The 25,909-nt window shown below is 36.7% G+C and overlaps 1 protein-coding gene across 2 annotated transcripts in view; it reads right to left on the bottom strand.

Annotated features, from left to right (window-relative positions):
- The window catches only part of LOC135209247 (anion exchange protein 3-like), a 40,481-nt gene extending 14,847 nt beyond the window's left edge, over positions 1 to 25,634 (bottom strand). Inside the window, exon 1 of one of the 2 annotated variants that reach the window (XM_064241953.1) lies at positions 25,340 to 25,634. In XM_064241953.1, the coding sequence (XP_064098023.1) occupies positions 25,340 to 25,562 (223 nt within the window). In that variant the 5' untranslated portion in view covers positions 25,563 to 25,634. Of the gene's footprint in view, positions 1 to 2,410; positions 2,737 to 25,339 lie in introns of those variants that run through there. The other variant, XM_064241954.1, reaches the window with a different exon arrangement.
- Positions 25,635 to 25,909: the final 275 nt, after the last annotated feature.

Here is a 25,909-nt window from a genome sequence, read left to right as displayed (position 1 = left end):
AATATTATCACTTAATCTCTCTCAGTAAATATAATGAATTAAGTATCTCTATCGCTAGGCCTATGCTTGCGCGCTCTCTCTCTCTCTCTATCGTCATAATATTTCAGTCTTCACTGTATTGTTCCTCACGATTTCCACAAGTACTGCCCAAATTTTAAAACCCTTTCTCTCACTGTTTAAGATCCATCTTTAATTACGTATGGATTTTACGTCAGTTTAGTGTCAAACATTACTTATAAATAAGGTTTCACAGTAGGGTTTAAAAAAGGATGATCGATATTCTACCCCGAACTGACATTACCAAACCAACATTAATGAATAATATAGAGCCTGTTTCTACATTCAAGTATAAATGATTATAGGACCTCAACAGAATCTTTATGGTGTAAAGTTGATGCAAATCTAGAAAGCAACAAATGCTATGATTTTGAAGCTCCGCCCCCTCTGAAGAGTTGCCAGGTGTGGCATTATTGAACAATATATGTCCGAAGATTTAAAAAAACTGTATCTTAACTTTCCTTGCCGAGTGTACCAGTATATGGTGCGTGTGATTTATGTTAAAAGTGACTTACTGCTAAGAGTAACCTTTCCTACATGCTTTGATCACCACACAGGAATGACATTTTACCTGTTTTTACACACTACTCCTTCGGGTGAGAAAGCAAGGTGATTTTAGATTTTTACACCTTTGAATCATCTTCGTCACGTTATTAAGAGCAAACTTAAGATTTGGTAGCTGTGGCCGAGAACCTCTTCAGAGGTAATCATAAAAAAAAATTGTTTCTTTCCTCGTTAAATGGCCTTCGTCTCCTGACTATTATGTGTCTCACATTAATTCATGATAATTTATCATTGTTTAACAAGCTACCAGAGTGCCTTGACGTAGTAAGCAATAATTATTATTCATCATTACAAAGTAGCTGGTCGTCATTGAAAGCCGGTTGCTAACTAAAGATGTATTCATCAAACCCGCATAAGCAGACCAGCGCGCTCATTAAAAACAAGCCAATAATTAGTACATAAATTACTGTCTAGCAAACTTGAGCTGATTAAAAACACATCCAGTGTATAACATGTTTTCAAATGGGTTAAGATACAAGGACAAACTTCTCCATGCCAAAAGTTCGGGTATACACTTGGGGAATGTACAGTTTCTCATCCCATGCTTTAAGGAATGTCCCCATTGCATGGAAGATATACTGGGTATAAACCACTCAGACTGTTAAAAAAAGTATGCTTAAAAATGGAATTTTTATTTCGAAATTTTTAATCTTATTTATACAGGGTTTTTTATGATTTTGTTTGTATTTATACTGCCAGAGATGTCAAAAAATGTATGCACTCCCAAAGGTCTGTAAATGCAGCGCTGGGTATAAATGCATTGCATTGGCTGCATCTTGAAGTGACCCCGCTGCTGATGTTTAGAAATTCTTAAAGATGCCATTTTCTTGCAGCGTGTTGCTCTCCAGAATGAATTAAATTTTAATAAAATCAGTCTTTGGCAAGGACAAATGTAATTTGAACAGGGACTGCTGTCGTCAAGTCGTTTATTGTCGAACGGGCGAGACGTTTACTGCAAGTGTATGAACCATTGCATGTATTTCACCTAGGTCCGAGATTTATATATATATATATATATATATATATATATATATATATATATATATATATATGTGTGTGTGTGTGTGTGTGTGTGTGTGTGTGTGTATGTCTATGTCTATGTATATGTCTACATATATATGTGTATATATATGCCACAAACGTCTCGCCCATTGGACATTAAAAAGCTATATAAAAAACCATAAAATATTTTATTCTTAAGTCCATTTCATAACCCAAGCAGAGCTTGGTAGTTTCAGCTAAATGCAACTAGTGGATTTAGAAACATACTAAAAACAGAGCCAAAGTGAATATTTTAAATAACTGTATTACAAGACATTTACAAAACACAAAGTCCAGAGTTTCTTTCATTCCCAGCCCCAAGTCACCACACGAAACTGCTCTTTGATTGACACAGGCCTTGGCCTCTGCCTCTGATATGGATAATGTTTGTCACTAAGATTAAGAAATAAAGCAATGAAGAACTTTTATGTTAATCCAGAAGGCTAGACAAAGCAATTTGACTATCCCTTATAAAAATACCTCAATTTAAAGTGTTAATAGTAAAGCACCTCTCCCGGGTTAGTGTTTTCTAAAGGGTTTTGAAAGTTCAAGCAACAGTATCCATTTACTGTTAAATTGTTTTTTCTCCATCAGTAATTAAATCAGCGAAACTAAAATATCCCAAAGGCCTCATTTCACATCACCAAGTAAATCCACGTCCGGTAACCGAAGGCAGAAGACAACACCCCACTTCGTAATACTGTAAAAAAATTTAAATAAGGAACAAGAACACTTATAAGACATTTACCCAGTGGAAAATCGACTGGTTGTGGCTGTTGTTCATTGTCCTCGTCATTGTTGTTTTTGTTTTCCTTTTCAGTTTCGTTGTGTGGATCCATCATTTTTGTGTATGGGTGATGAAGTTTCAGATGATTCCCTGGGCACTTATTTTATTTTCAAGTTGAAGTAATAGTAAAAGAGTCTGCCTGCTGATGATATGGTAGCTGGCAGTTTTATCTCTGCTGCTGCTGCTGCTGTTACTAATGGTAATGTTGGAGGTACCAGAGCAGCTCTGTTCCTCCAAATTCCTCTCCGTCTTGTAACTTATCCGTAAACAAACTGAAGCACTGGGGCAAGTTGGTCATGTTATAAGGACAAGCCTTAGGTCAGTCAGCCGATTATAGCTCCACCCCTCGCCCCAAACAGCCCCTCACCCCTACGTCTCTTACTCTAGCTAGAACAGGCTCTCATTGCATATTGTAATCCCCGCCCCTCTTTTTTGCCGACCAGTTCATCTGGATTGGTAATTTTTCCCGAAAACTACAGAAAAGCGAGAGAATATAATATGGAAATAAAAGCATACAGCTCATGTAAATGATTTCTGGGGTAAGTTATGCTATGAACGAGATAATTATAGGGAGACACGTGGTGACTACATGCTGTTCATGAACCATGACGAGAGATCAGTCACGAATGGCTTCAGTTTGTAGTTAAAGCAGCCGGGAATATATAAAGCTCCCCTTTTCATTCTCATTCAAATCACAGAGCAGTATTAAAAAGTGCATTGTAATATTTTGCTAGTATAAGTATACTGTCAAAAAAAAAAAAAAAAAAAAAATCCAATTTTGCAATCATTTCATACTAATAGCATCAAGTCGACGTACTCTTGCTTCCTGCTGTTTAACTATTTACAGCTGCCTTCAAAACACGCTGGGGATAATAGACACCTCAGCAGCAACCCCACACTCCTCCCCAGTTGCTTCCCTGCCACCTCCGACCCACAGCCATCCCGGCCTCGTGATCAGCTAATTGTACCTCAAAAGAAATATGGAACGCTTACTTCTTTTATTTCCTCTATTTATTCATTTATTTATTTTTTCAAGATTATCGTAAAGGTGGTCTTGAATAGTCGGTACTGCGACAGTGAATTTTTTTTTCTCCTTTGGCGTGTTGCGTTGACGACCATAGTTTCTGCGACGTCAGTTAATCGGACAAATCAAATCTTCGCCATGCTAACAGTAATGTGTACAACAATATTACGAAAGAAATTAGGCTATTGTACCTCAAGATGTATAAAGCTAAGGATATAAGATTCAGTATCTAACGAGACAGTTATTGATTACATTATATGAGTGACCTCATTGTTTTACACGTTGTTATTTCACTTGACTTCTCTGTCTGTCTGGTTGTTTGTCTGTCTTGTCTGTTTGGGCCAAAGCTTGCAACCGATTTTTTATCCCCCTTTACCGAACCGATTTCGCCCAAATTTGGTTTACATGTTAACAGTCGGTGACAATGCAATATTATATAATAAAAATTAATACTACTCCAATTTTATCGTTCCTTGATATGCAGTAACACCTAGCCAAGGGATTATGGTTTCATATGTGTGAAATATGCAATGTTGGACCGCAGATTCGTACTCTCTCGTAACGTCCGTGCAAACTAGCGAGGACTGGAGCTCTGTAATCGGTTCAGTCATTCGGTGATGCAAACAGTACTTATTCAACTGTCAAACACTTGCAAATATCACGAATAAAACTAATTAAAAACATTTTTTACGCCACACTTTTATTTCAAAATGCACCAGAAATTTTTAAATAAAACTTTCTGTGATCCACATTATTAATGGTTACTTACACACAAACATATAGGCGTGTGGCGCTTATTTGTCTATTCTTCCATTCTTTTCCTTGCTTTCCTAAAAAAAAAAATGTTTAAAAAAACTAAAAAAATCCTGTGGTATGAACGACGTTGTGCTTATTTACGCCTAAACGTAAAAATCGTAGGCCGCTTACCCTAACTTGCATTCAATTCTATAGTCATGTATTGTACTCTGTAGTACTGAAAACGTACTTTATTGAAAAAGAAACCCACAAAATTACTGTGTATAACGTGTTTACTTGTAAGTATTTACATATTTTACTCAACACTCGAGTACTTTCAGGCCCTAACTGTGGCCCTATTTCAAGAGATGTCACAGATAAGCTCTAAAAGTACTCGAGTGTTGAGTAAAAATAAAATGTAAATACTTAGAAAGTTTTTTTTTTGGGCGTACTTTATTGTTGCAGTTTTTATATACAGACATAGATAAAGAAAGAACTTCACAGATGAAAAATTTCACGTAAAGCGATTTGTCAAGCAGTCTCTAACAGTGACGTGTATAGCCTACTCTATGAGTGGTTTTTGAAGAAGCTTACCAAGTATGGAACCAAATTGCATGCAAGTCTTTGACAGCAATCACTTTACCGCCGTCGTTGCTTTCACAGACCTCTTCAGGTCTTAACCAACCTACATCATTACTAGGTACATAGCAAAATTTAGTACCACAAATCCGTGGTGTGAAATCTTGCTTTCTGAAATTTATCAATTGAAATATGTCTGCATAGAACTGTGTGGAAGTTAAGTGAGTACGAGCCCCACGCTTTCATGTTGAGGCGTAAGTAACCATTAATATTGTGGATCACAGAATTTATACTTTTGGGTGCATTTTGAAATACATGCGATGTTTTGATTTTTTTTTTTTTTTGCAATTAGTCCTATTCTTCTACCAATTCTAAATATTTAATGCCATGATATTATCCCGGTCACAAATACAACTGTCCAGGTTACAGTCGAGTTTAAATGATTTACCAACAGGAAGAGAACATAAGTCTAAAATATATTAGAACAACTCTCTCTCTCTCTCTCTCTCTCTCTCTCTCTCTCTCTCTCTCTCTCTCTCTCTCAAAGAAAATATAATAAAATTAAGTAGTTATAAAGAGGCATAAACTTTCACATGAGCAGATTTTGCTCCTCTCTCTCTCTCTCTCTCTCTCTCTCTCTCTCTCTCTCTCCACTTTTAAAACACATTTGAAAAAATATTATCACTCAATCTCTCAAAGTAAATATAATGAATTAAGTATCTCTATAGATAGGCCTATGCTTGCGCGAGTTCTCTCTCTCTCTCTCTCTCTCTCTCTCTCTCTCTCTCTCTCTCTCTCCACTTTTGAAACATTTGAAAAAATATTATCACTTAATCTCTCTCAGTAAATATAATGAATTAAGTATCTCTATCGCTAGGCCTATGCTTGCGCGCTCTCTCTCTCTCTCTATCGTCATAATATTTCAGTCTTCACTGTATTGTTCCTCACGATTTCCACAAGTACTGCCCAAATTTTAAAACCCTTTCTCTCACTGTTTAAGATCCATCTTTAATTACGTATGGATTTTACGTCAGTTTAGTGTCAAACATTACTTATAAATAAGGTTTCACAGTAGGGTTTAAAAAAGGATGATCGATATTCTACCCCGAACTGACATTACCAAACCAACATTAATGAATAATATAGAGCCTGTTTCTACATTCAAGTATAAATGATTATAGGACCTCAACAGAATCTTTATGGTGTAAAGTTGATGCAAATCTAGAAAGCAACAAATGCTATGATTTTGAAGCTCCGCCCCCTCTGAAGAGTTGCCAGGTGTGGCATTATTGAACAATATATGTCCGAAGATTTAAAAAAACTGTATCTTAACTTTCCTTGCCGAGTGTACCAGTATATGGTGCGTGTGATTTATGTTAAAAGTGACTTACTGCTAAGAGTAACCTTTCCTACATGCTTTGATCACCACACAGGAATGACATTTTACCTGTTTTTACACACTACTCCTTCGGGTGAGAAAGCAAGGTGATTTTAGATTTTTACACCTTTGAATCATCTTCGTCACGTTATTAAGAGCAAACTTAAGATTTGGTAGCTGTGGCCGAGAACCTCTTGCAAGGAGGTAATCATAAAAAAAAATTATTTCTTTCCTCGTTAAATGGCCTTCGTTTCCTGACTATTATGTGTCTCACATTAATTCATGATAATTTATCATTGTTTAACAAGCTACCAGAGTGCCTTGACGTAGTAAGCAATAATTATTATTCATCATTACAAAGTAGCTGGTCGTCATTGAAAGCCGGTTGCTAACTAAAGATGTATTCATCAAACCCGCATAAGCAGACCAGCGCGCTCATTAAAAAACAAGCCAATAATTAGTACATAAATTACTGTCTAGCAAACTTGAGCTGATTAAAAACACATCCAGTGTATAACATGTTTTCAAATGGGTTAAGATACAAGGACAAACTTCTCCATGCCAAAAGTTCGGGTATACACTTGGGGAATGTACAGTTTCTCATCCCATGCTTTAAGGAATGTCCCCATTGCATGGAAGATATACTGGGTATAAACCACTCAGACTTGTTAAAAAAAGTATGCTTAAAAAATGGGAATTTTTATTTCGAAATTTTTAATCTTATTTATACAGGGTTTTTTATGATTTTGTTTGCATTTATACTGCCAGAGATGTCAAAAAATGTATGCACTCCCAAAGGTCTGTAAATGCAGCGCTGGGTATAAATGCATTGCATTGGCTGCATCTTGAAGTGACCCCGCTGCTGATGTTTAGAAATTCTTAAAGATGCCATTTTCTTGCAGCGTGTTGCTCTCCAGAAGGAATTAAATTTTAATAAAATTAGTCTTTGGCAAGGACAAATGTAATTTGAACAGGGACTGCTGTCGTCAAGTCGTTTATTGTCGAACGGGCGAGACGTTTACTGCAAGTGTATGAACCATTGCATGTATTTCACCTAGGTCCGAGATTTATATATATATATAATATATATAGATAGATGTATGTATGTATGTGTGTGTATGTGTGTGTGTGTATGTCTATGTCTATGTATATGTCTACATATATATGTGTATATATATGCCACAAACGTCTCGCCCATTGGACATTAAAAAGCTATATAAAAAACCATAAAATATTTTATTCTTAAGTCCATTTCATAACCAAGCAGCTTGGTAGTTTCAGCTAAATGCAACTAGTGGATTTAGAAACATACTAAAAACAGAGCCAAAGTGAATATTTTAAATAACTGTATTACAAGACATTTACAAAACACAAAGTCCAGAGTTTCTTTCATTCCCAGCCCCAAGTCACCACACGAAACTGCTCTTTGATTGACACAGGCCTTGGCCTCTGCCTCTGATATGGATAATGTTTGTCACTAAGATTAAGAAATAAAGCAATGAACAACTTTTATGTTAATCCAGAAGGCTAGACAAAGCAATTTGACTATCCCTTATAAAAATACCTCAATTTAAAGTGTTAATAGTAAAGCACCTCTCCCGGGTTAGTGTTTTCTAAAGGGTTTTGAAAGTTCAAGCAACAGTATCCATTTACTGTTAAATTGTTTTTTCTCCATCAGTATCCATTTACTGTTAAATTGTTTTTTCTCCATGGTGACTACATGCTGTTCATGAACCATGACGAGAGATCAGTCACGAATGGATTCAGTTTGTAGTTAAAGCAGCCGGGAATGTATAAAGCTCCCCTTTTCATTCTCATTCAAATCACAGAGCAGTATTAAAAAGTGCATTGTAATATTTTGCTAGTATAAGTATACTGTCAAAGAAAAAAAAAAAAAAAAAAAAATCCAATTTTGCAATCATTTCATACTAATAGCATCAAGTCGACGTACTCTTGCTTCCTGCTGTTTAACTATTTACAGCTGCCTTCAAAACACGCTGGGGATAATAGACACCTCAGCAGCAACCCCACACTCCTCCCCAGTTGCTTCCCTGCCACCTCCGACCCACAGCCATCCCGGCCTCGTGATCAGCTAATTGTACCTCAAAAGAAATATGGAACGCTTACTTCTTTTATTTCCTCTATTTATTCATTTATTTATTTTTTCAAGATTATCGTAAAGGTGGTCTTGAATAGTCGGTACTGCGACAGTGAATTTTTTTTCTCCTTTGGCGTATTGCGTTGACGACCATAGTTTCTGCGACGTCAGTTAATCGGACAAATCAAATCTTCGCCATGCTAACAGTAATGTTGACAACAATATTACGAAAGAAATTAGGCTATTGTACCTCAAGATGTATAAAGCTAAGGATATAAGATTCAGTATCTAACGAGACAGTTATTGATTACATTATATGAGTGACCTCATTGTTTTACACGTTGTTATTTCACTTGACTTCTCTGTCTGTCTGGTTGTGTGTGTCTTGTCTGTTTGGGCCAAAGCTTGCAACCGATTTTTTATCCCCCTTTACCGAACCGATTTCGCCCAAATTTGGTTTACATGTTAACAGTCGGTGACAATGCAATATTATATAACAAAAATTAATACTACTCCAATTTTATCGTTCCTTGATATGCAGTAACACCTAGCCAAGGGATTATGGTTTCATATGTGTGAAATATGCAATGTTGGACCGCAGATTCGTACTCTCTCGTAACGTCCGTGCAAACTAGCGAGGACTGGAGCTCTGTAATCGGTTCAGTCATTCGGTGATGCAAACAGTACTTATTCAACTGTCAAACACTTGCAAATATCACGAATAAAACTAATTAAAAACATTTTTTACGCCACACTTTTATTTCAAAATGCACCAGAAATTTTTAAATAAAACTTCCTGTGATCCACATTATTAATGGTTACTTACACACAAACATATAGGCGTGTGGCGCTTATTTGTCTATTCTTCCATTCTTTTCCTTGCTTTCCTAAAAAAAAAAAAAAAAAAAAAAAAAAAAAAAAAAAAAACTGTGGTATGCACGACGTTTGTGCTTATTTACGCCTAAACGTAAAAATCGTAGGCCGCTTACCCTAACTTGCATTCAATTCAATAGTCATGTATTGTACTCTGTAGTACTGAAAACGTACTTTGTTGAAAAAGAAACCCACAAAATTACTGTGTATAACGTGTTTACTTATAAACATTTACATATTTTACTCAAAACTCGAGTACTTTCAGGCCCTAACTGTGGCCCTATTTCAAGAGATGTCACAGATAGGCCCTAAAAGTACTCGAGTGTTGAGTCAAATAAAATGTAAATACTTAGAAAGTTTTTGTTTGGGATGTACTTTATTGTTGCAGTTTTTATATACAGACATAGATAAAGAAAGAACTTCACAGATGAAAAATTTCACGTAAAGCGATTTGTCAAGCAGTCTCTAACAGTGACGTGTATAGCCTACTCTATGAGTGGTTTTTGAAGAAGCTTACCAAGTATGGAACCAAATTGCATGCAAGTCTTTGACAGCAATCACTTTACCGCCGTCGTTGCTTTCACAGACCTCTTCAGGTCGTAACCAACCTACATCATTACCAGGTACATAGCGAAATTTAGTACCACAAATCCGTGGTGTGAAATCTTGCTTTCTGAAATTTCTCAATTGAAATATGTCTGCATAGAACTGTGTGGAAGTTAAGTGAGTACGAGCCCCACGCTTTCATGTTGAGGCGTAAGTAACCATTAATATTGTGGATCACAGAATTTATACTTTTGGGTGCATTTTGAAATACATGCGATTTTTTTTTTATTTATTTTTTTTTTTTGCAATTAGTCCTATTCTTCTACCAATTCTAAATATTTAATGCCATGATATTATCCCGGTCGCAAATACAACTGTCCTGGTTATAGTCGAGTTTAAATGATTTACCAACAGGAAGAGAACATAAGTCTAAAACATATTAGAAAAACTCTCTCTCTCTCGCTCTCTCTCTCTCTCGCTCTCTCTCTCTCTCTCTCTCTCTATATATATATATATATATATATATATATATATATATAATATGATATGATATACACACCTATATATATATATATATAATATATATATATATATATATATATATATATATATATATATATATATATATATCTTTTTCTGAGGCGCAAGCAAGCTTATACTCTGTGAATATAAATACGTGGTGTAGGTGTATCCTTCTTAGGAGTTCAGACTATTCAAAAAAATAATTATGGACGCGTACACCAAGTGACTAAATTTCCTTTGAAAAGGTCATAGTATTTATATGAAGGATAATGTGGGCAATGCAAAATATCTTTGCAAGACAAGTATTACGTGTAAGTAGTTTTTTGACGAACTGTAGATGAGACACCATGCGAAATGTTAAAAATTGAACAAGTGTACATTTTATCCCAAAGGATCTTTGATCACATTTTAAGGAGCTAAACTAATTTATAAGTGACACTTATCCCATGCAAAATACCGCTCCCCAAATAAAAACAAGGATCACATGAATTCAAATATACAATATATGAAACGTATCGCTTAAGCAGTTGTAACTGCATCGTATTCCTATCATTGCTCTAGTTATTCAGTATAATACAGCCAATCTGAAAAGGTTAGAAACATGGCAGGAATTTTATTGAAATGTTTACTGACAACACTATAGTTACTCTTGAGGAAATCCTTTAGTAGATTCGCTGCATTTGTTCACAAGCTTCAAAAGTCGTTGAAAAACGTATGAAGTCTTTATAAAAAACGTTGTGAAAAGAATTTCATAGTCCAAAGATGTGTGTGATACCTTGTGTTGCGTCATCCACCTGAAAATTATTACCACTGCTGCAATGCGGAATAATTAACGCCATTTTTGAGAAGCCTTAGGACCAGGGCCTATTAAAACTGAGACGAAGGATTACCAGTTTGCCTTGTACAAAGGAAAATAGAATAATAATCATGAGTCTCGAGAGCTCAAAACTGGCTGCCGACTATTAGCACCGCGATAAAGATATAACTGGTATGACCGCTCTAGCGGTGAGATTGGGACTCATCTGTGTGACGTCATTCTAACGCACGCCAAAGCCATTGCCATGGCAACGTGTGGAGTTGAAATAGCATTATCTCTCTCGTATATTGAGAAATTATCAAATAATCTAATGATGGATTATCTTAATTTGCACGCTAGGAATATTTTTAATAGAAATGGTCAGTTTTTTTTTTTTCGCAAGTTTTTCCCGTAAACGGCCGAAATTTCCGGTAAGAAATGTCGTTGTTGCAATAGTGGACTTCAAAATGGTTTATTGTAGTGTATTTGGGTGCAGTGAGAGTGATAAGGGAATTTACAAGCTCTTTTCGTTTCCGAAGGATCCCAGGTGCTGTAACATGAATACATATTTGTTAAAATTTATATTAAATATCAAAAGTGCAGTATCGAAAGTGCAAAACATGGCTAGCGTTGTCGGAATTATCGCCCCCCCCCCCCACCCCCCATTGGGTAGGTTCTATATACCTGGATGGGATGAGACTATCATGATCTGGGGACTTGGGTCCAAAAAACAAATTGTCAGCGGCTCCGTCGCACATTTGCGATTCAAGGCCACGCATGTCGTAACTGCCAAATTAGGACGGCATCACAATGAAATTTTACAAACATATCGCTATGTGGCGACGTGCACCAAGTGATGGTGGATGTTTTAAATCGGGGCGATTTTCGCAATTGAAAGTTATGATTCGCGCAACCCAATGACGACAAATGGCGGCGCCATTCCGTCAGTTGTTGGTTGTTGGGACTCGACTGCATTATGTATTGTTCATCCGCCATCACTTGGCACAGTCGCCAAACTCGGCGACGTGGTTACGATTCATGGCAATTGTTAGCGACTCGGTCATAATGGCGTCGCACTGAGCAAATTTTCGGGCTTTACGACATTCTCGGTCTTGAGTTACCAATATGTGAGTCGGGCATAATAGACCGTCTCTTGAACAATAGAATACATCCTGTCGGGCCGTTAATATTGGGAAAACATATATTATATAATAAGTTATATATATATATCTATATATATATATATGTATGTATGTATTTATGTATGTATGTATATTTATCATATATGTATAATATATATATAATATATATATATATAGATATGTATGTATGTATGTATATATATATGTGTGTGTGTGTTGAACTAGGAAGCTGATGCAATGCATGTTATTATCTTTGGAGGGGAGAATTTTAGATATTGATTCTCTTAATTATTTGCGAGTAAAAAGGAAGGACAACATACGAGGCGAGTCACACAATAGGTGACCCAAGAAAGGTATGGAGATGTTTAACGGGTTGAGAAAAATGCCGATATGTGTGATGGTGGTAAAAGATGAGCATAGTTGAAAAGCGGAGTATTCCGACATTATTCTGTCATGTGGGAAAATGGACGATGATCGGGTGGCGGGAAGTGTATAAATTCAGGAGTGTTTGGGAGGAAAAAGAACATAAAGACCTAGATTGGGCTAGAAGGATGGGTTGAAAGAAGTATTAGATGAGAGAGATTTTATATCTTGGAAGCGCCGGAACGCATTCGACCCCCTGCTGATGAGCCTCCTGTGCAACTGTATGGAGCGGCTGTTGCAGTTTTCCTGTAAGGGTTGCATCCGGGATTGTCAGAAGAAAATGCTTATGTAATCATAAGTTTTGTGTGCATAACAGATTTGATAAAAGATTGTTGTAATTTCTCCAAATTTAAGGTAATAACAACAGCAGTAGCAATGCTGTAAACTCAGTCGCTATAGTAAACAAGGTAATCACTAGACTATGAAGACTATTATATATGTGGGTGTGTGTTTGGAAGAGACAGCGTCAGTACGATTCAATTTACTTCTGTTTGAATAATGAAGACTCACATAAAGTATACTTTTGAAGGAAAGACTGAAGGAGAAACCTAAGCAAATAAGAAAATAAATAAAGTAAAAGAGGCAAATGCGTAAGATATTTAATATATCCATTCTGTGCCGCACGTGTCTAAAACTATAGGCATAATCAGCTTCCAGATGATAATGCATCGGGTATTGTTCCTAAAAGATAAGAATGTTATTGGACAATTAACATTCAGTAAGTACTCATAAAAGGTTGATGGTTAGATCCAAAACACATTCAATCATAACATCCCGCGATGTGAATGACAAACGTCCAAAACCCATCATTTAACATTAATATTATCAATAAAAAAAGACAATTTTTTACTATACTCAGTCTCCCGCACAAAAACAATTTCATTTCTCCATAGTGCAGAATCACGAGCACATATTCATATCAGTATCAACTCGTTAACACCAGTTCGTATGGAGATATGGGCCGTGACGTCACCGGAAATCTATCCGAGAGCCATACCTAACCAGTCCGGTTTTCTGGTTCGTGTGACGTAGATTTCCAGCCTCTCACATCATCAGTGACGTTTTCCTTTACAGAACCCAGAGTACGGTCTGATTTTCAAGGTCTTATTGGCAGTTTTCCTAAAGTTTCTGATATTCATAGAAGTATATATTTAGTCATTTCACTTGGTTCTGGAATTCGAACCAAGAACTTTATTTGTAATGTATTTGCGTCATTGAAAAGAAAATAGACTGGCAACAAATGATAACCCTTCAGTGTAGATTTGCCTTTGTGCAAAACAATAAACACTGGTAAAATGTGTGAAATCTTGACTTGCAATTCTCCTTTCTGTGCAAGAAATCATTACATTAATCAAACCAATATGCTTATGTATTCACGCTCTCATGTGGCCCACTGCTGAACCAAAATAGTCCTACTTGACATTTTGCCAGTGACGAGGAAGCAAATGGGCATCACGCAAAACGACAACAAATGATACGTGTAAAACTGTAATGTTTCAAAACCTCGTCATTTATGACTGGCATTACTCACAGCTGAATTCATTCTTTCTTTCATGCGCAGCTTTTATCATTAAAATCATCTGTAAATGAACCTAAAACACCCGCGTTATTAAGTCTGTAAAATATTATTATTTCACCAAAAGTAACCTGACCGTCACACTCTCGTTAGTTATTGATTACATTACTATTAAGAATTACCCACTGCTATAACTTATTCATTTCTGCCACTACTTGTACTACAAAGTCGGTGTGTCCCTGGATAATTTTAGTATCCGTATGTTATATGCTTCCTTTTTGTGCCAATTATAGTCCCGCGACCAGATCCAGACGTCACTCGTTCCCAAACGATAAATCAAACCTCAAAGACATAGAAAGGTGAGAATTTCGTATTCCTCAACCTCCCTTATACTGCCCAACCAAAAGTATCAGGTTCAGTTCGATTTTCTGAGTGTCAAAGAGAAACTCCATCCTCGTGGATTTCATTTACCCTCGTAGCCTTGCCCATGATAATTTTACTCCAAACTGTATCTTTTTGTATGCATTTTCAGACCTCCAAATTCCTACTGTTTTTCGTCAGTGTCCCCAATCAGTACTATAGTATCGGTACATAGCTATTCCGCCCTTCACGTATGAGCAATCGACTTAGGTCACAACTTTCCACTTATCTGCACAGGCTTTTCCCTCACTTCTAAACATCACTATATCCATAAAGACATTAAACAACAATGGAGATATGGTACACCCTGATGTCAGCCTTATTATTACAAGAAACTAGTCACTATCCGAACCTACAAGCTCTAAACAATGCTCCACTTTTTCCATTTACTCTTAACAGCTTACCCTCTAAACAGCATACATCTTCAGTGACTAACACATTGGCTCTATCAGTTCTATCATAAGCATCGACTAGGTTCATTTCTGCCACATAAAGCGCTTTATTTTTACTTTCAAACTTCTAACTTAACTGTTTCATAAAAACACTTGATTCACGCATCCTCTTCCTTATGGAAATCTAAAGTCACGCTTTTCTTCACTGTGATATATATATATATATATATATTATATATATATATATATATATATATATATATATATAGATGTTGGGTTGTGTGTTGTGTGTGTGTGTGTGTATATTATCTTATTTATGTGTTGTGTTTATATTATATATATAATATATAAATAATCGATATATATAGATATATATATGTGTTGTGGTGTGTTGTGTGGTGTGTGTGTTATATATATATATATTATATATATATATATATATATATATATATATATATATATATATATATGTATATATTATATTTATGTAGTGTATATCAGATACATATGTAATTGTAATAGCTACAATGCTCTCTTAACTTCTCGAATTCATTGAGATTTTTGGATGCGCTTGTCACTACAAACCCTTTGGATCCAAGTGCAAGAATTTTGAAGCAATTACGATGTCCGGTAGCGGGAAACGAACTCACAACGAGGTCATGTTGCTGACCTGACCCTGTTGTGATAATGGGATGCGGGTTCGTTTCCTGCTACTGGACATCATAATTGCTTCAATTTCTTGCAATTGAATCCAATGGCTTTGCAGTGACAAGTGTATCCCAAAAGAGCGAAAAAATCGAGAAGTAAAGAAGGGCATTGTGGCTATTATAATTACACACACACACACACACACAAAATATCTTGTAGCTACTTCAGTGTTTCACTTTCCTTTGTAGCTTATACCTTTATTTATGCTTTTATCACGTTCCAAACTTTCGTGATTCAGTTATTTTCACACACACACATAAGTGTGTGTATGTGTATAGTTATACAAATGTAAAGATTGGAGAGTAATCTATTCCCCGTTGATATGTAGTTTCCTAATACTAATAGTATGAATCGGAGAATATAATTCAGGTCACACAATAACACATGATAATAATAAAAGTATTGTCAGAATGAATAATGGACCCAATTTTCATGGCTCCCTAAAAGATTTGCGTATACATATAGATATATATTAAATGTATCTATGTTCCAGTCAGCTGTTTCGAAAAAAAAAAGTGAAGCAAGACACGTAACGCAGTTGTCAAGCAGTTTACTTATGTGCTCCAAAAATCACGAGCTGAGGACCAAATTTCGCAATAGATAATGAGCCAGTATTGTCTGCCAATGCCTGCGTTTCATGCATAACCTGTTAGCCAGTTCTTGCAAGTTCCTGGCGGCTGCTATATGTGATACAGCGGGGTGACGAAATAGCCACATAGGAAACTCCTATCCGAAGCCCAATTCTTTTATCCATTTTATTGGTTCTGTCCTTCATTCATAATCTTAATAGAGATGTAAAAAGAACTGGGATTATATTATCAATAGGGCTTAGACTATTTTGGAAAATATGGAACTATAAAAAAAAAATTTCTCCGAATAGCATTTATAAGGTTTTGTATTATTTACTCAGGAATATTTCAGTGTACTTCATCTTGGGAAAGGTAAAACAGCATGGGTGCTTGATACTGTTGTTGTTGATGCAGTTACTGAGAGTGCTAACGATAAATTTTGACTGATAGCACTGCCATTAACGAAAAGAAATCGTTTTCTTCTTCCCCCCCCAACCCCCCCAACCCCCATCTCTTTAAGGAACACAATGTTTCTTAAAACATTTATTTAACATTTCCCAACATTTTCAAAATGATCGAAGGTCAGATTTAATGTCATTATGACCACTGGACTCTGTTTGCATATGGCTACTATATGTCTCGTGCGACTTTATATAACTTGATATCTTCAGAAAGTGCATACAGAACAACAAGAATGCCTTAAGAAAACTCCCAAAAGCCACGTCTCACCTGACTGATTACCAATGCACATGACATACTTGTGCAGTCACCAGCTATGATTTCTGCAAGACAAATTAATCAACAGCCGTTCTGCCTACGTGTCATCGTGCAGAGAGACCTCTCTCTCTCTCTCTCTCTCTCTCTCTCTCTCTCTCTCTCTCTCTCTCTCTCTCTCTCTCTCTCTTGCCTTCTCTCCGTCCAGTCAGTAGCAAATTGTATTCATTATGGATATTCATATATAAACAAATGCTTACACAATAGATGAATGAATAAATATCACGCATCACTTTTCTGCATAACATCCAAATCAGAAGCACTGCTACTTTTCGCAATTAAAAGTATTGATAGTGTTCGTAATTGCAATAGTTTATTACGTTATTCATTTTGATTCAAGTGAACTCAGACAGCAACATTTAAGTTAATGCCAATGTAATATTGATTTGTAAAGTCATGGTGACGCAAGGTCCTAATCGGATAGTAATTTGGCCATAAGCTACAAGAGCGACAGAGTTCCACTAATAAAGTTTTAAATGAGAATTATTCAAAAATTTCATTGAGTGACATCACCAGCCTTTTTTTTTGCATGTCTCTTTCAAAACGGATAAACTGAACAATTTTTTAAGCATATTTTAAAATTGAATGATTAATTACTCAATGACGAAGGGATTCTGTCAAACACTTGGTACCCTAAGTTTACCGACATTCGAACCCATACTTGCAATCAGTCGCATTAGATGAACAGAGGAAAGGTAGAGCAACGTTTCTAACATAACAAAAATTTTCCATCATAAGGTTTTCCAAACTTGTCGGCCAAAATCTCAGTCACAAACCACAGAAATCAAAGTATGAAACTTATCAAAATAAACTAGAATGTCGTTTGGGGGTAATATGACCTTTAAATATAGCCGTAGCACGTGATACCCAATATTTTGGTATCACTCTCGGTAACAGAAATATTAGTTTGGGTCGCACCTTCCCTTCTATGGAGCAACTGGATAAGCAAGGAATAAATAATAATCTCCAAAATATGGGAATCTCGTGATGTGAACATGTGAGGGCTTCTCTAGAAGCTGCTATTTATTTCACTCTCCCTTTCTGTCAAAGGACTCAGCAGCAGTTTACTAGCTTTTCGTTCAATTTTAAGCTTATTTCTGACAAATGTGAATATACGAGTATTCTCTCATACCGGGGAGAGAGAGAGAGAGAGAGAGAATAATTTCCACAAGGCGACGGGGGGGCGGGGGGGGGCGGGGGTGGGGGTGACTGCCTAACCGAAAACCCCCTCATTGAACTGAATACTTCAAAGTCCCTTCAAAAACATACGAGTAGAACTAAGAGTGCACCAAAGTAGTTAGACGAGACGCGACAGTAGGATCCACCCGGGAAGAGGCAAGGGCTATAAACGAATGCTTAGTTTAGGGATTAACTCCCGGGATATGCTTCGATGGGGCTCATCCGGAAAGAACATACAAAGCCGTCAGGCCTGGTGTTCTAAGGAACCTTAGACAGGAGGAGGATCTTCAACAGTAGAGCACAGAAAATATATTGACAGCAAGATATGTTGCTGTGCAGTGATAGTTATTAGTTAGAAAACATTTTCCTACATTTTTTTCATTTATTTATGTCTTTTTATGAGTCGGCATAATGCTAATGACTGACATGTAAGTGGAATGACGACGGTTTAAGAGATGAGGGAGGGCCATGTTATGGACACTGAAAGTGATAACTTAATGATTTTATTGAATTTCTCCCTGTTGCCAAGGAAGTCCACTGTAAATATCCATGCGGTTTTGTAGAGGAACAAGTTTCATTCGGCGTCTTCAAACTTGCAAGAGCAGTTTTCCTTTTATCACAATACAGCTGATCGTCGTCTACCTTTTGGTGCAAGAGATAGAGAATTTATTAAGTGGCACACGAGAAAAAGCGATGGTGGACACGTAATGATTGTTCGCTGGTACAAATCAAAGTCTAAAGATCTTTGTACAAATTATGAAGTAGTTGAGGTAACGAGTGAGGTTGAGTTTAGTGAAATCAAAAGGGTTAAATTCTCTTGCTTGAAGGGAAGTACCGGAAATAAAAACTTGATCAGTTTAGCAGAGGCCTGAACCACACGGTTAGATTAGGCGATTGAAGAAAGCGCCATCGCAATGGCTAACCTCCTGGTGTGAAATCATACTCGTCAGTGGTACTTGAAGTCAAATTCACCTAACGGTAGATTTGAGGGTAATGCCAAGTTTGTACTTTGAACAAAATTCATTACTTTGGCTCTTAAATGAAATTTAGAGATAGATTTGGGTTATTTCTTTGGAGGCGACGTATGAAGATAATGCCATACTCTGCTCTGAGGAATATCTACGGGTGATGTCAATCTTTGGCTCTGAGGAATATCTACGAGTGATGAATCTTTGTCTGTGACCAATATCTACGAGTGATGTTAATCTTTGGCTCTGAGGAATATCTACGGATGATGTTAAACTTTGGCTCTGAGGTATATCTACGGATGACGTTAAACTTTGGCTCTGAGGAATATCTACGGATGATGTTGAACTTTGGCTCTGAGGAATATCTACGGATGATGTTAAACTTTGGCTCTGAGGAATATCTACGGATGATGTTAAACTTTGGCTCTGAGGAACATCTACGGATGATATTAAACTTCGGCTCTGAGGAATATCTACGGATGATGTTAAACTTTGGCTCTACGCAATATTCTGAGATATCATTTTCTGTACAAGAACTTTTGAGTGAAATGTATCGTCCAATCTAGTGCCCTGAGACTGGAAGACGAAAGCTGCAACGTAACTGATGTATCTGCACTTTCAAGCAATAATCCAGGAAAAGATTAGACCAGATGGAAGGGTTTGGTGAAAGAAGAAATTGAAATTAGCATTTCTCATAAGGAGAAAATAAGTCTAGGACGGGGAATGCCGAACGAGGAAGAGGATGTGTAATACGTCGTCACTCCTCATAATGTATTTTGTGTGCGTCGTTGGTGTGGATTCAGGACGTGCAGTACCACACATTCATCTCCGAAATGTACGTCGGTAGGGATCAAGATCACCCAGGTGTATAGAGGAAGCACTTCATACAACCATTGTGTTCCAAAGCAAAATTAAGTTTACAGTGCTAAGTACTGTCACCTTTAACTCTATATTTCTGAAATTATAACGTATTTCCATGCACGCCTTTCTACCATTAATTATAAAATCTTTATTTTACAATCTGAAGCCGTTATTCCCCATTCGATTCGAATGGGAAAAGGAAACTAATTCAACATAACACTCCAAAAACTCAAAACACGTTCCGATGCGAATGTCTTCGTCAGCAGTGGCCGAGGAAATGGGGAAGAAAGATATGTTTTTAAATTACTTGAGCTTTGAATGACTGATCTTCCATAGCTATGATTTTACCATTATGATCATCGGTGGTCCTTTTTTTTTTTTTTTTTTTTTTTTACATCGTAAGATGATAAGTATTGCGATTGAACATTGATCTTTCTTTCTATCTATGCCCTTCTCCCGCAGGTAAGATCAGCAGAGGTACCATGGGGTTTTCTGGTACCACAACCGAACGTGGGACCTTTCAGTAGCGAAGTGGGAGTGAGACCGCTTGATAGCAAGATAGTCATATGCATCTAAGAATATTTCACCAAGTATAATGGCTAAGAAAATGTACACTGTAATTCTAAGGGACCGAGAATCCAGATTTCATTTGTGTATTCTACTGGTAATTTCTTTTAAGGTGTATTTTTAACACACTATAACTACAATTAATTAATACTGCGTAATACTTCACGGCATAGAACAAGACTTTATCACAGTTTTAAAATCAAGAATATTTTTGATAAGTAAAGTCGTTCCATTCCGACTGAAGATCATTGTCTGCAAATTAATGCACCCATCCTGTGGTATTCCCGAAAAAGGAACATTTCACTTAAGTAGTTGTCCCCTCGCCCCATCCCCCCAAAAAAAGAATATTTGGGTAGAAACCATAATTCGCTAATCATTTTTGGTTAGGTGGAACAATGGCCTAATAAGATAAACATAGATCAACGATATCGTGTCACTTCACAATAAATAACATTTCTCAGAGAGAGAGAGAGAGAGAGAGAGAGAGAGAGAGAGAGAGAGAGAGAGAGAAAAGAAATAACCCCTTAGCAAACTTTCTCCCCTGTCCGTTTAAGGTACACGACAACCCCGAAAATAGGGGCCTCTTTTTGCAGTGCCAACGTACTGCATAACCCTTTGCTAGAGTTGATGATGAGCCCACATCAGGCGATAAAGGATAAAACTGGTCCAACTCCAACAAGTGGAATCCTGGCTTAAAGGAAAAAAATCGCATGCCAAAAGTTGCTAGTAAGTAGCTTTACAGAGACAGAAGTGAGAAAGAATGCGTTTAAACTAACAATGTACAAGTTAACACCTTTGGGAGCCTCTCCCTCATAACATATAACATTGTCTTCGAAATCCCTTCTTTATTTGTCTTATTATAAATATCATCTATGTTTTGCATTTCATTTTCTCCCTTGGTACTGCGAATCAACTTTTCGTGTCAATAAGAAGGGAGAAATTGAAATACAAAGCATAGATGGTATTTATAATAAGACAAACAAGGAATGGATTTCGAAGACAATGTTATATATTATGAGAGAGAGAGAGAGAGAGGGAGGTACCCAAAGACCCGTAACCTTTACGGACTAACAGGTATTTTGGTCAACTGCAAAGTTCAAGATACTAGACAACTTTTTTAAATCTAATCTGTAACCCAAATGCAGCAGACATCTCGTACCGCATTATTTCTAAATATAAAGAACTACTTTAACAACAAGAGCAATAGCTAATGACTCTGGATGTATATGAAAAATTCAAGACATGATACTGAATAAGATAAGTATGTGAAAAAATAAATTAATAAATTGTGTACATTTTAATAAGATATATTTTTTTCAATTTCGGTTTTATATAATAACACCAATTATAAATATCTCGCGAAGAATTACACCTCCCTGTCCAGATTTTCAATTTTTTTAATATATACCAAGACAAAATTTAACAACTGAATAAAATGAATTAAAACGGAATAGTAGGTTATGGAAAAAATAAAAAATAACCCCATGTTAAACTGAAAATCAATAGACAAGTTTTCACTCCAGTTTGAATAATAAGAAGTAAATTAAAACGACTCGGGTTGTAAAAGAAAACATTTAACAGTGAAGTACAACCAGCTTGAATCGTTCACGGAGGAGGAGGAGGAAGAACATTATTAAGAGAGAAGGTTCTAACAGTACCCTATAGCCATCCCAATTATGATATCCTGCTGAACTGGTGACATTTACCTTCAAGGTCTTATTTACCTGCTTGCACATACATCGGTAATTTGCATATGAAGGCATTTATCCCCATGCTTCGTTGGTTTTGTTGAGGCCCTTCTAAGACAGATTCAAGGACCCCAGAAATACATACATGTATTCATTCATACATATATATGTGATGTTCCCTACGCACTCGTGAGTGTATCCTATTTTTAGTAGTATTAAGCCACAAATTTCGTTCAATATCGTATTCACTATATCCTGAAAATAACTTTCATACAAGGGCGATTATAATAATTGGTATTTGCGTCTGCTCCGTCCAGGATTCACATTTGCTAATTAGATGGTCTAAATTAACTGTTTATCGTCGTCAACCAAAACCCCAGGTTCGAATCCTGGCCGGTGTAAATATATACTTATCAATTATCATTTTCCTTTGGGTGCAGTTTATTCCCAAGGTGTGCATACACACACGCGCACACACACACACACACACACACACACACACACACACACACATATATATATATATATATATATATATATATATATGTGTGTGTGTGTGTGTGTGTGTATGTATATATACATATATATATATATATATATATATATATATAGATAGATTATTAATAATATATATATATGTACGGTATATATATTTATCTATCTATATATATATATATATATATATATATATATATATATATATATATTTATAATAAATTTTATCACATAACCGTGATTCATATACAAGCATTGAGGTACAACTGTGATAAAATTCATAATATGACTGCGTGCGACAAATGCACTACAAAGCTATCAAGGCCGAGGTGAGTTGATGCCGACTCTAACAGCGAATACCTTACCGCAACAGGGATTTGTAGTTGAGAGGCGGCTTTAACTTATACCTCTCGTGATAGCCTTGTGGGTAAGCGCGTCGCTGTACATCCTGAATTCTTGTTTCTGTCGTTCGAGCCATGAGCCGACGAATTTCTTATCAACTCAAAAAAATTCCCCATCGGTGAACATACCTATATGAAGATACATTAATTTCAAGGTTGAGCAAATTAGATATTAAAGGATGTTTGTAGATTAATGCAGATATATATATATATATATATATATATATATATATATATATATATGTGTGTGTGTGTGTGTGTGCGGTTGTGTGTGTGTATGTGTGTGTGTTTGCGCATGTGTGTGTCTGTGTGCGTTGCGCGCGCACGGCCACATAAAATGAGATACACTACAAAACTGGTCAAATTTGATGTCAAAGTAAGAGAGAGAAAACAACTCGCACGTGAAAAATGTAATTTCTTCGAAGCCCTTTCTCTCTTTATCCTTTTCCATACTCCACAGATCATCACAAACGTTGTCTATCTTTTTATAAGAAGGTCACCTCCTTCCCATAAAAAAATAACCTTGATACTCCTCAGATGGTGTGAAGAATAATAAATAAAAAAAGATGACATTCATTAAGTATTTATTCGTGAGGCATAATCATAGCTTGTTGACTGGCGCCTTCAGCGGCAAAAACAACATTGGCGATTCTGGACGAAATGATTTCAGCTTCGGTAATGAGGTAAAGGAGACGGGCCACACATAGCTAAAACGGCTCCTGAATACTTCTGAGACAAACCCTGGGGCACTTTTTGGAGGGTGTCCAAATGGTTGTCCCAGTTTCTTGCATCAGAGGAAGAATCTGGGATTCCGAATGATTACTTATGTGTCGTGGTATATCTCCCCGGCACTGTTACGAAATATCAAAAGAGTCATTTCGCCCTCGGAGAACTTATGACAATTTTCTCATCCAGCGCCTCAGTGGCGTAGTCGGTATGGTGTTGGCGTACCACCTCGGTGGCGGCGATTTCGATTCTCGGGGATTCCATTTAGGTGTGTGAGATGTGTATTTCTGGTGATAGAAGTTCACTCTCGACGTGGTTCGGAAGTCACGTAAAGCTGTTGGTCCCGTTGCTGAATAACCACTGGTTCCGTGCAACGTAAAAACACCATACAAGCAATCATCCGTCTGTGATTTTATGTATGGTCGTTTTTATGCATTTTTATTTTCGTTTGTAGTTTTAATATATCCAGTTGTCCTTTGCTTTGCTTTAAACTGAGACTTCTATTGTGAAGAACAAACTTTACAAATAGCTAAGTGTAGAAAGGGTCAAGCGCAGAGCTTCCCAACTTCCATACGAACAGGAGGTTACCAAATATCAGCATATCATCATCTTGGCGTCTCACAAGACTGGATGGCAGGAAATAAGCTTTGAGCACACTCCGCAACGAAACTGAGGAGCAGTTGATGACTACAATATTACCAAACTAAAGATACGAATCGTCTCTGTGTAAATGTGCTATTATTTGAAAAACTAGTTTCTTAAAAAGAAAAAAAAAAAAAAAAAAAAAAAAAAAAAAAAGCCGTTATATGCTGTCAGTACCTAGCTGAAGGTTCACGTGAAGTGCGCAGTCTTCTATGAATTTTTAAAACATTGCACGTTTTTTATTAATCTATTTCCGATCACAAGATATGAAGTTACTTCCATTACTAGAGTGAAAAATCAGAGAATCTCTCATATGTTTTATGTCATGTACTTCCACTTCACAGTCGGACAAACTCGTGCACTGATAGTCGCATAAACGCTTCAGTTCAGGAAACCAAACAATTCCCATACGATGAAAGTCGTGTGGACAACTTGTATGCAACAAAAGTGCTTAGTTTACGGCTGCAAAGGAATGCTGTTATGTGAAAACCCTGCGTTTAGTTCTTCAATGGCAGAAAGATTAGTGACATACACAGAGGGTAAGCTTCAAGTCTAATGGAGGAAACTTAACAAAAAATTAATTGGAAAGCCACTGGTCAAATGGAAATTAGTATTGACAAACACTGTAAGTAGACTGTTAGTTTTTGGGCACTAAAAACTTACCTTTGAAACGGTAACAAAGAAAAAAAAATATACGAAAGGGACATTTATCTGAAGTGACTCATCCAACAAAATGTTAATTAAGAGACGCACTACTTTAAACTGGTAAAATAATCTTAAATGGATTAATTGAAGCAAGTTAAAATAAGCACCGTAGCATATTTATCGAAAGCAGAGACACCACACACACAAATGTAGTTTTATTCACCAATGGTACATCTCGGAGAAGGTTTTTCATCAACGGTACGGCTCGGAGGACGTTTTCCATCAACGGTACGGCTCGTAGAAGGGCTTCCATCAACGGTACGGCTCGGAGGAGGTTTTCCATCAACGGTACGGCTTGGAGAAGGTTTTCCATCCACGGTACCGCTCGAAGAAGGATTCATATCGTAAGTTTTCCAACCAAACACAGAGCGCAAACCACCCGACATCCTCGTGTTGGAATTTTGGACAACAACCTATTGCAGTAACACTTGCTAAATCTACCTTTCTCAGATTAGTTCGTTTTACGTAAAGAGGTGCTTTATGTACGTCATTTACCAGGATCGTACGTGTATTTCATTCCTAATTAGTGACTCGACACCAAATCAAACTGTTCTAGGCTAGATTATGCGTGTTGATCTGTTACTGTTGCCATCTGAGCATATGAATCCTCCCTGTCTTTTTCATTAAGTGTGAAGCAATATGGTAATGACGTCAGGACATCTGCATACGAATCTGGAAGGCACTACCTGTGCCTTGCGAGGATGTACAGGGCTGCACATATGGAAAATCTTTG

Source organism: Macrobrachium nipponense, chromosome 37 (assembly GCF_015104395.2).
Source record: "Macrobrachium nipponense isolate FS-2020 chromosome 37, ASM1510439v2, whole genome shotgun sequence".
Classification (NCBI taxonomy): Eukaryota; Metazoa; Arthropoda; class Malacostraca; order Decapoda; family Palaemonidae; genus Macrobrachium; species Macrobrachium nipponense.
The sequence above is the reverse complement of the archived record's forward strand: the minus strand, read 5'-3'. Positions and strand labels throughout refer to the sequence as shown.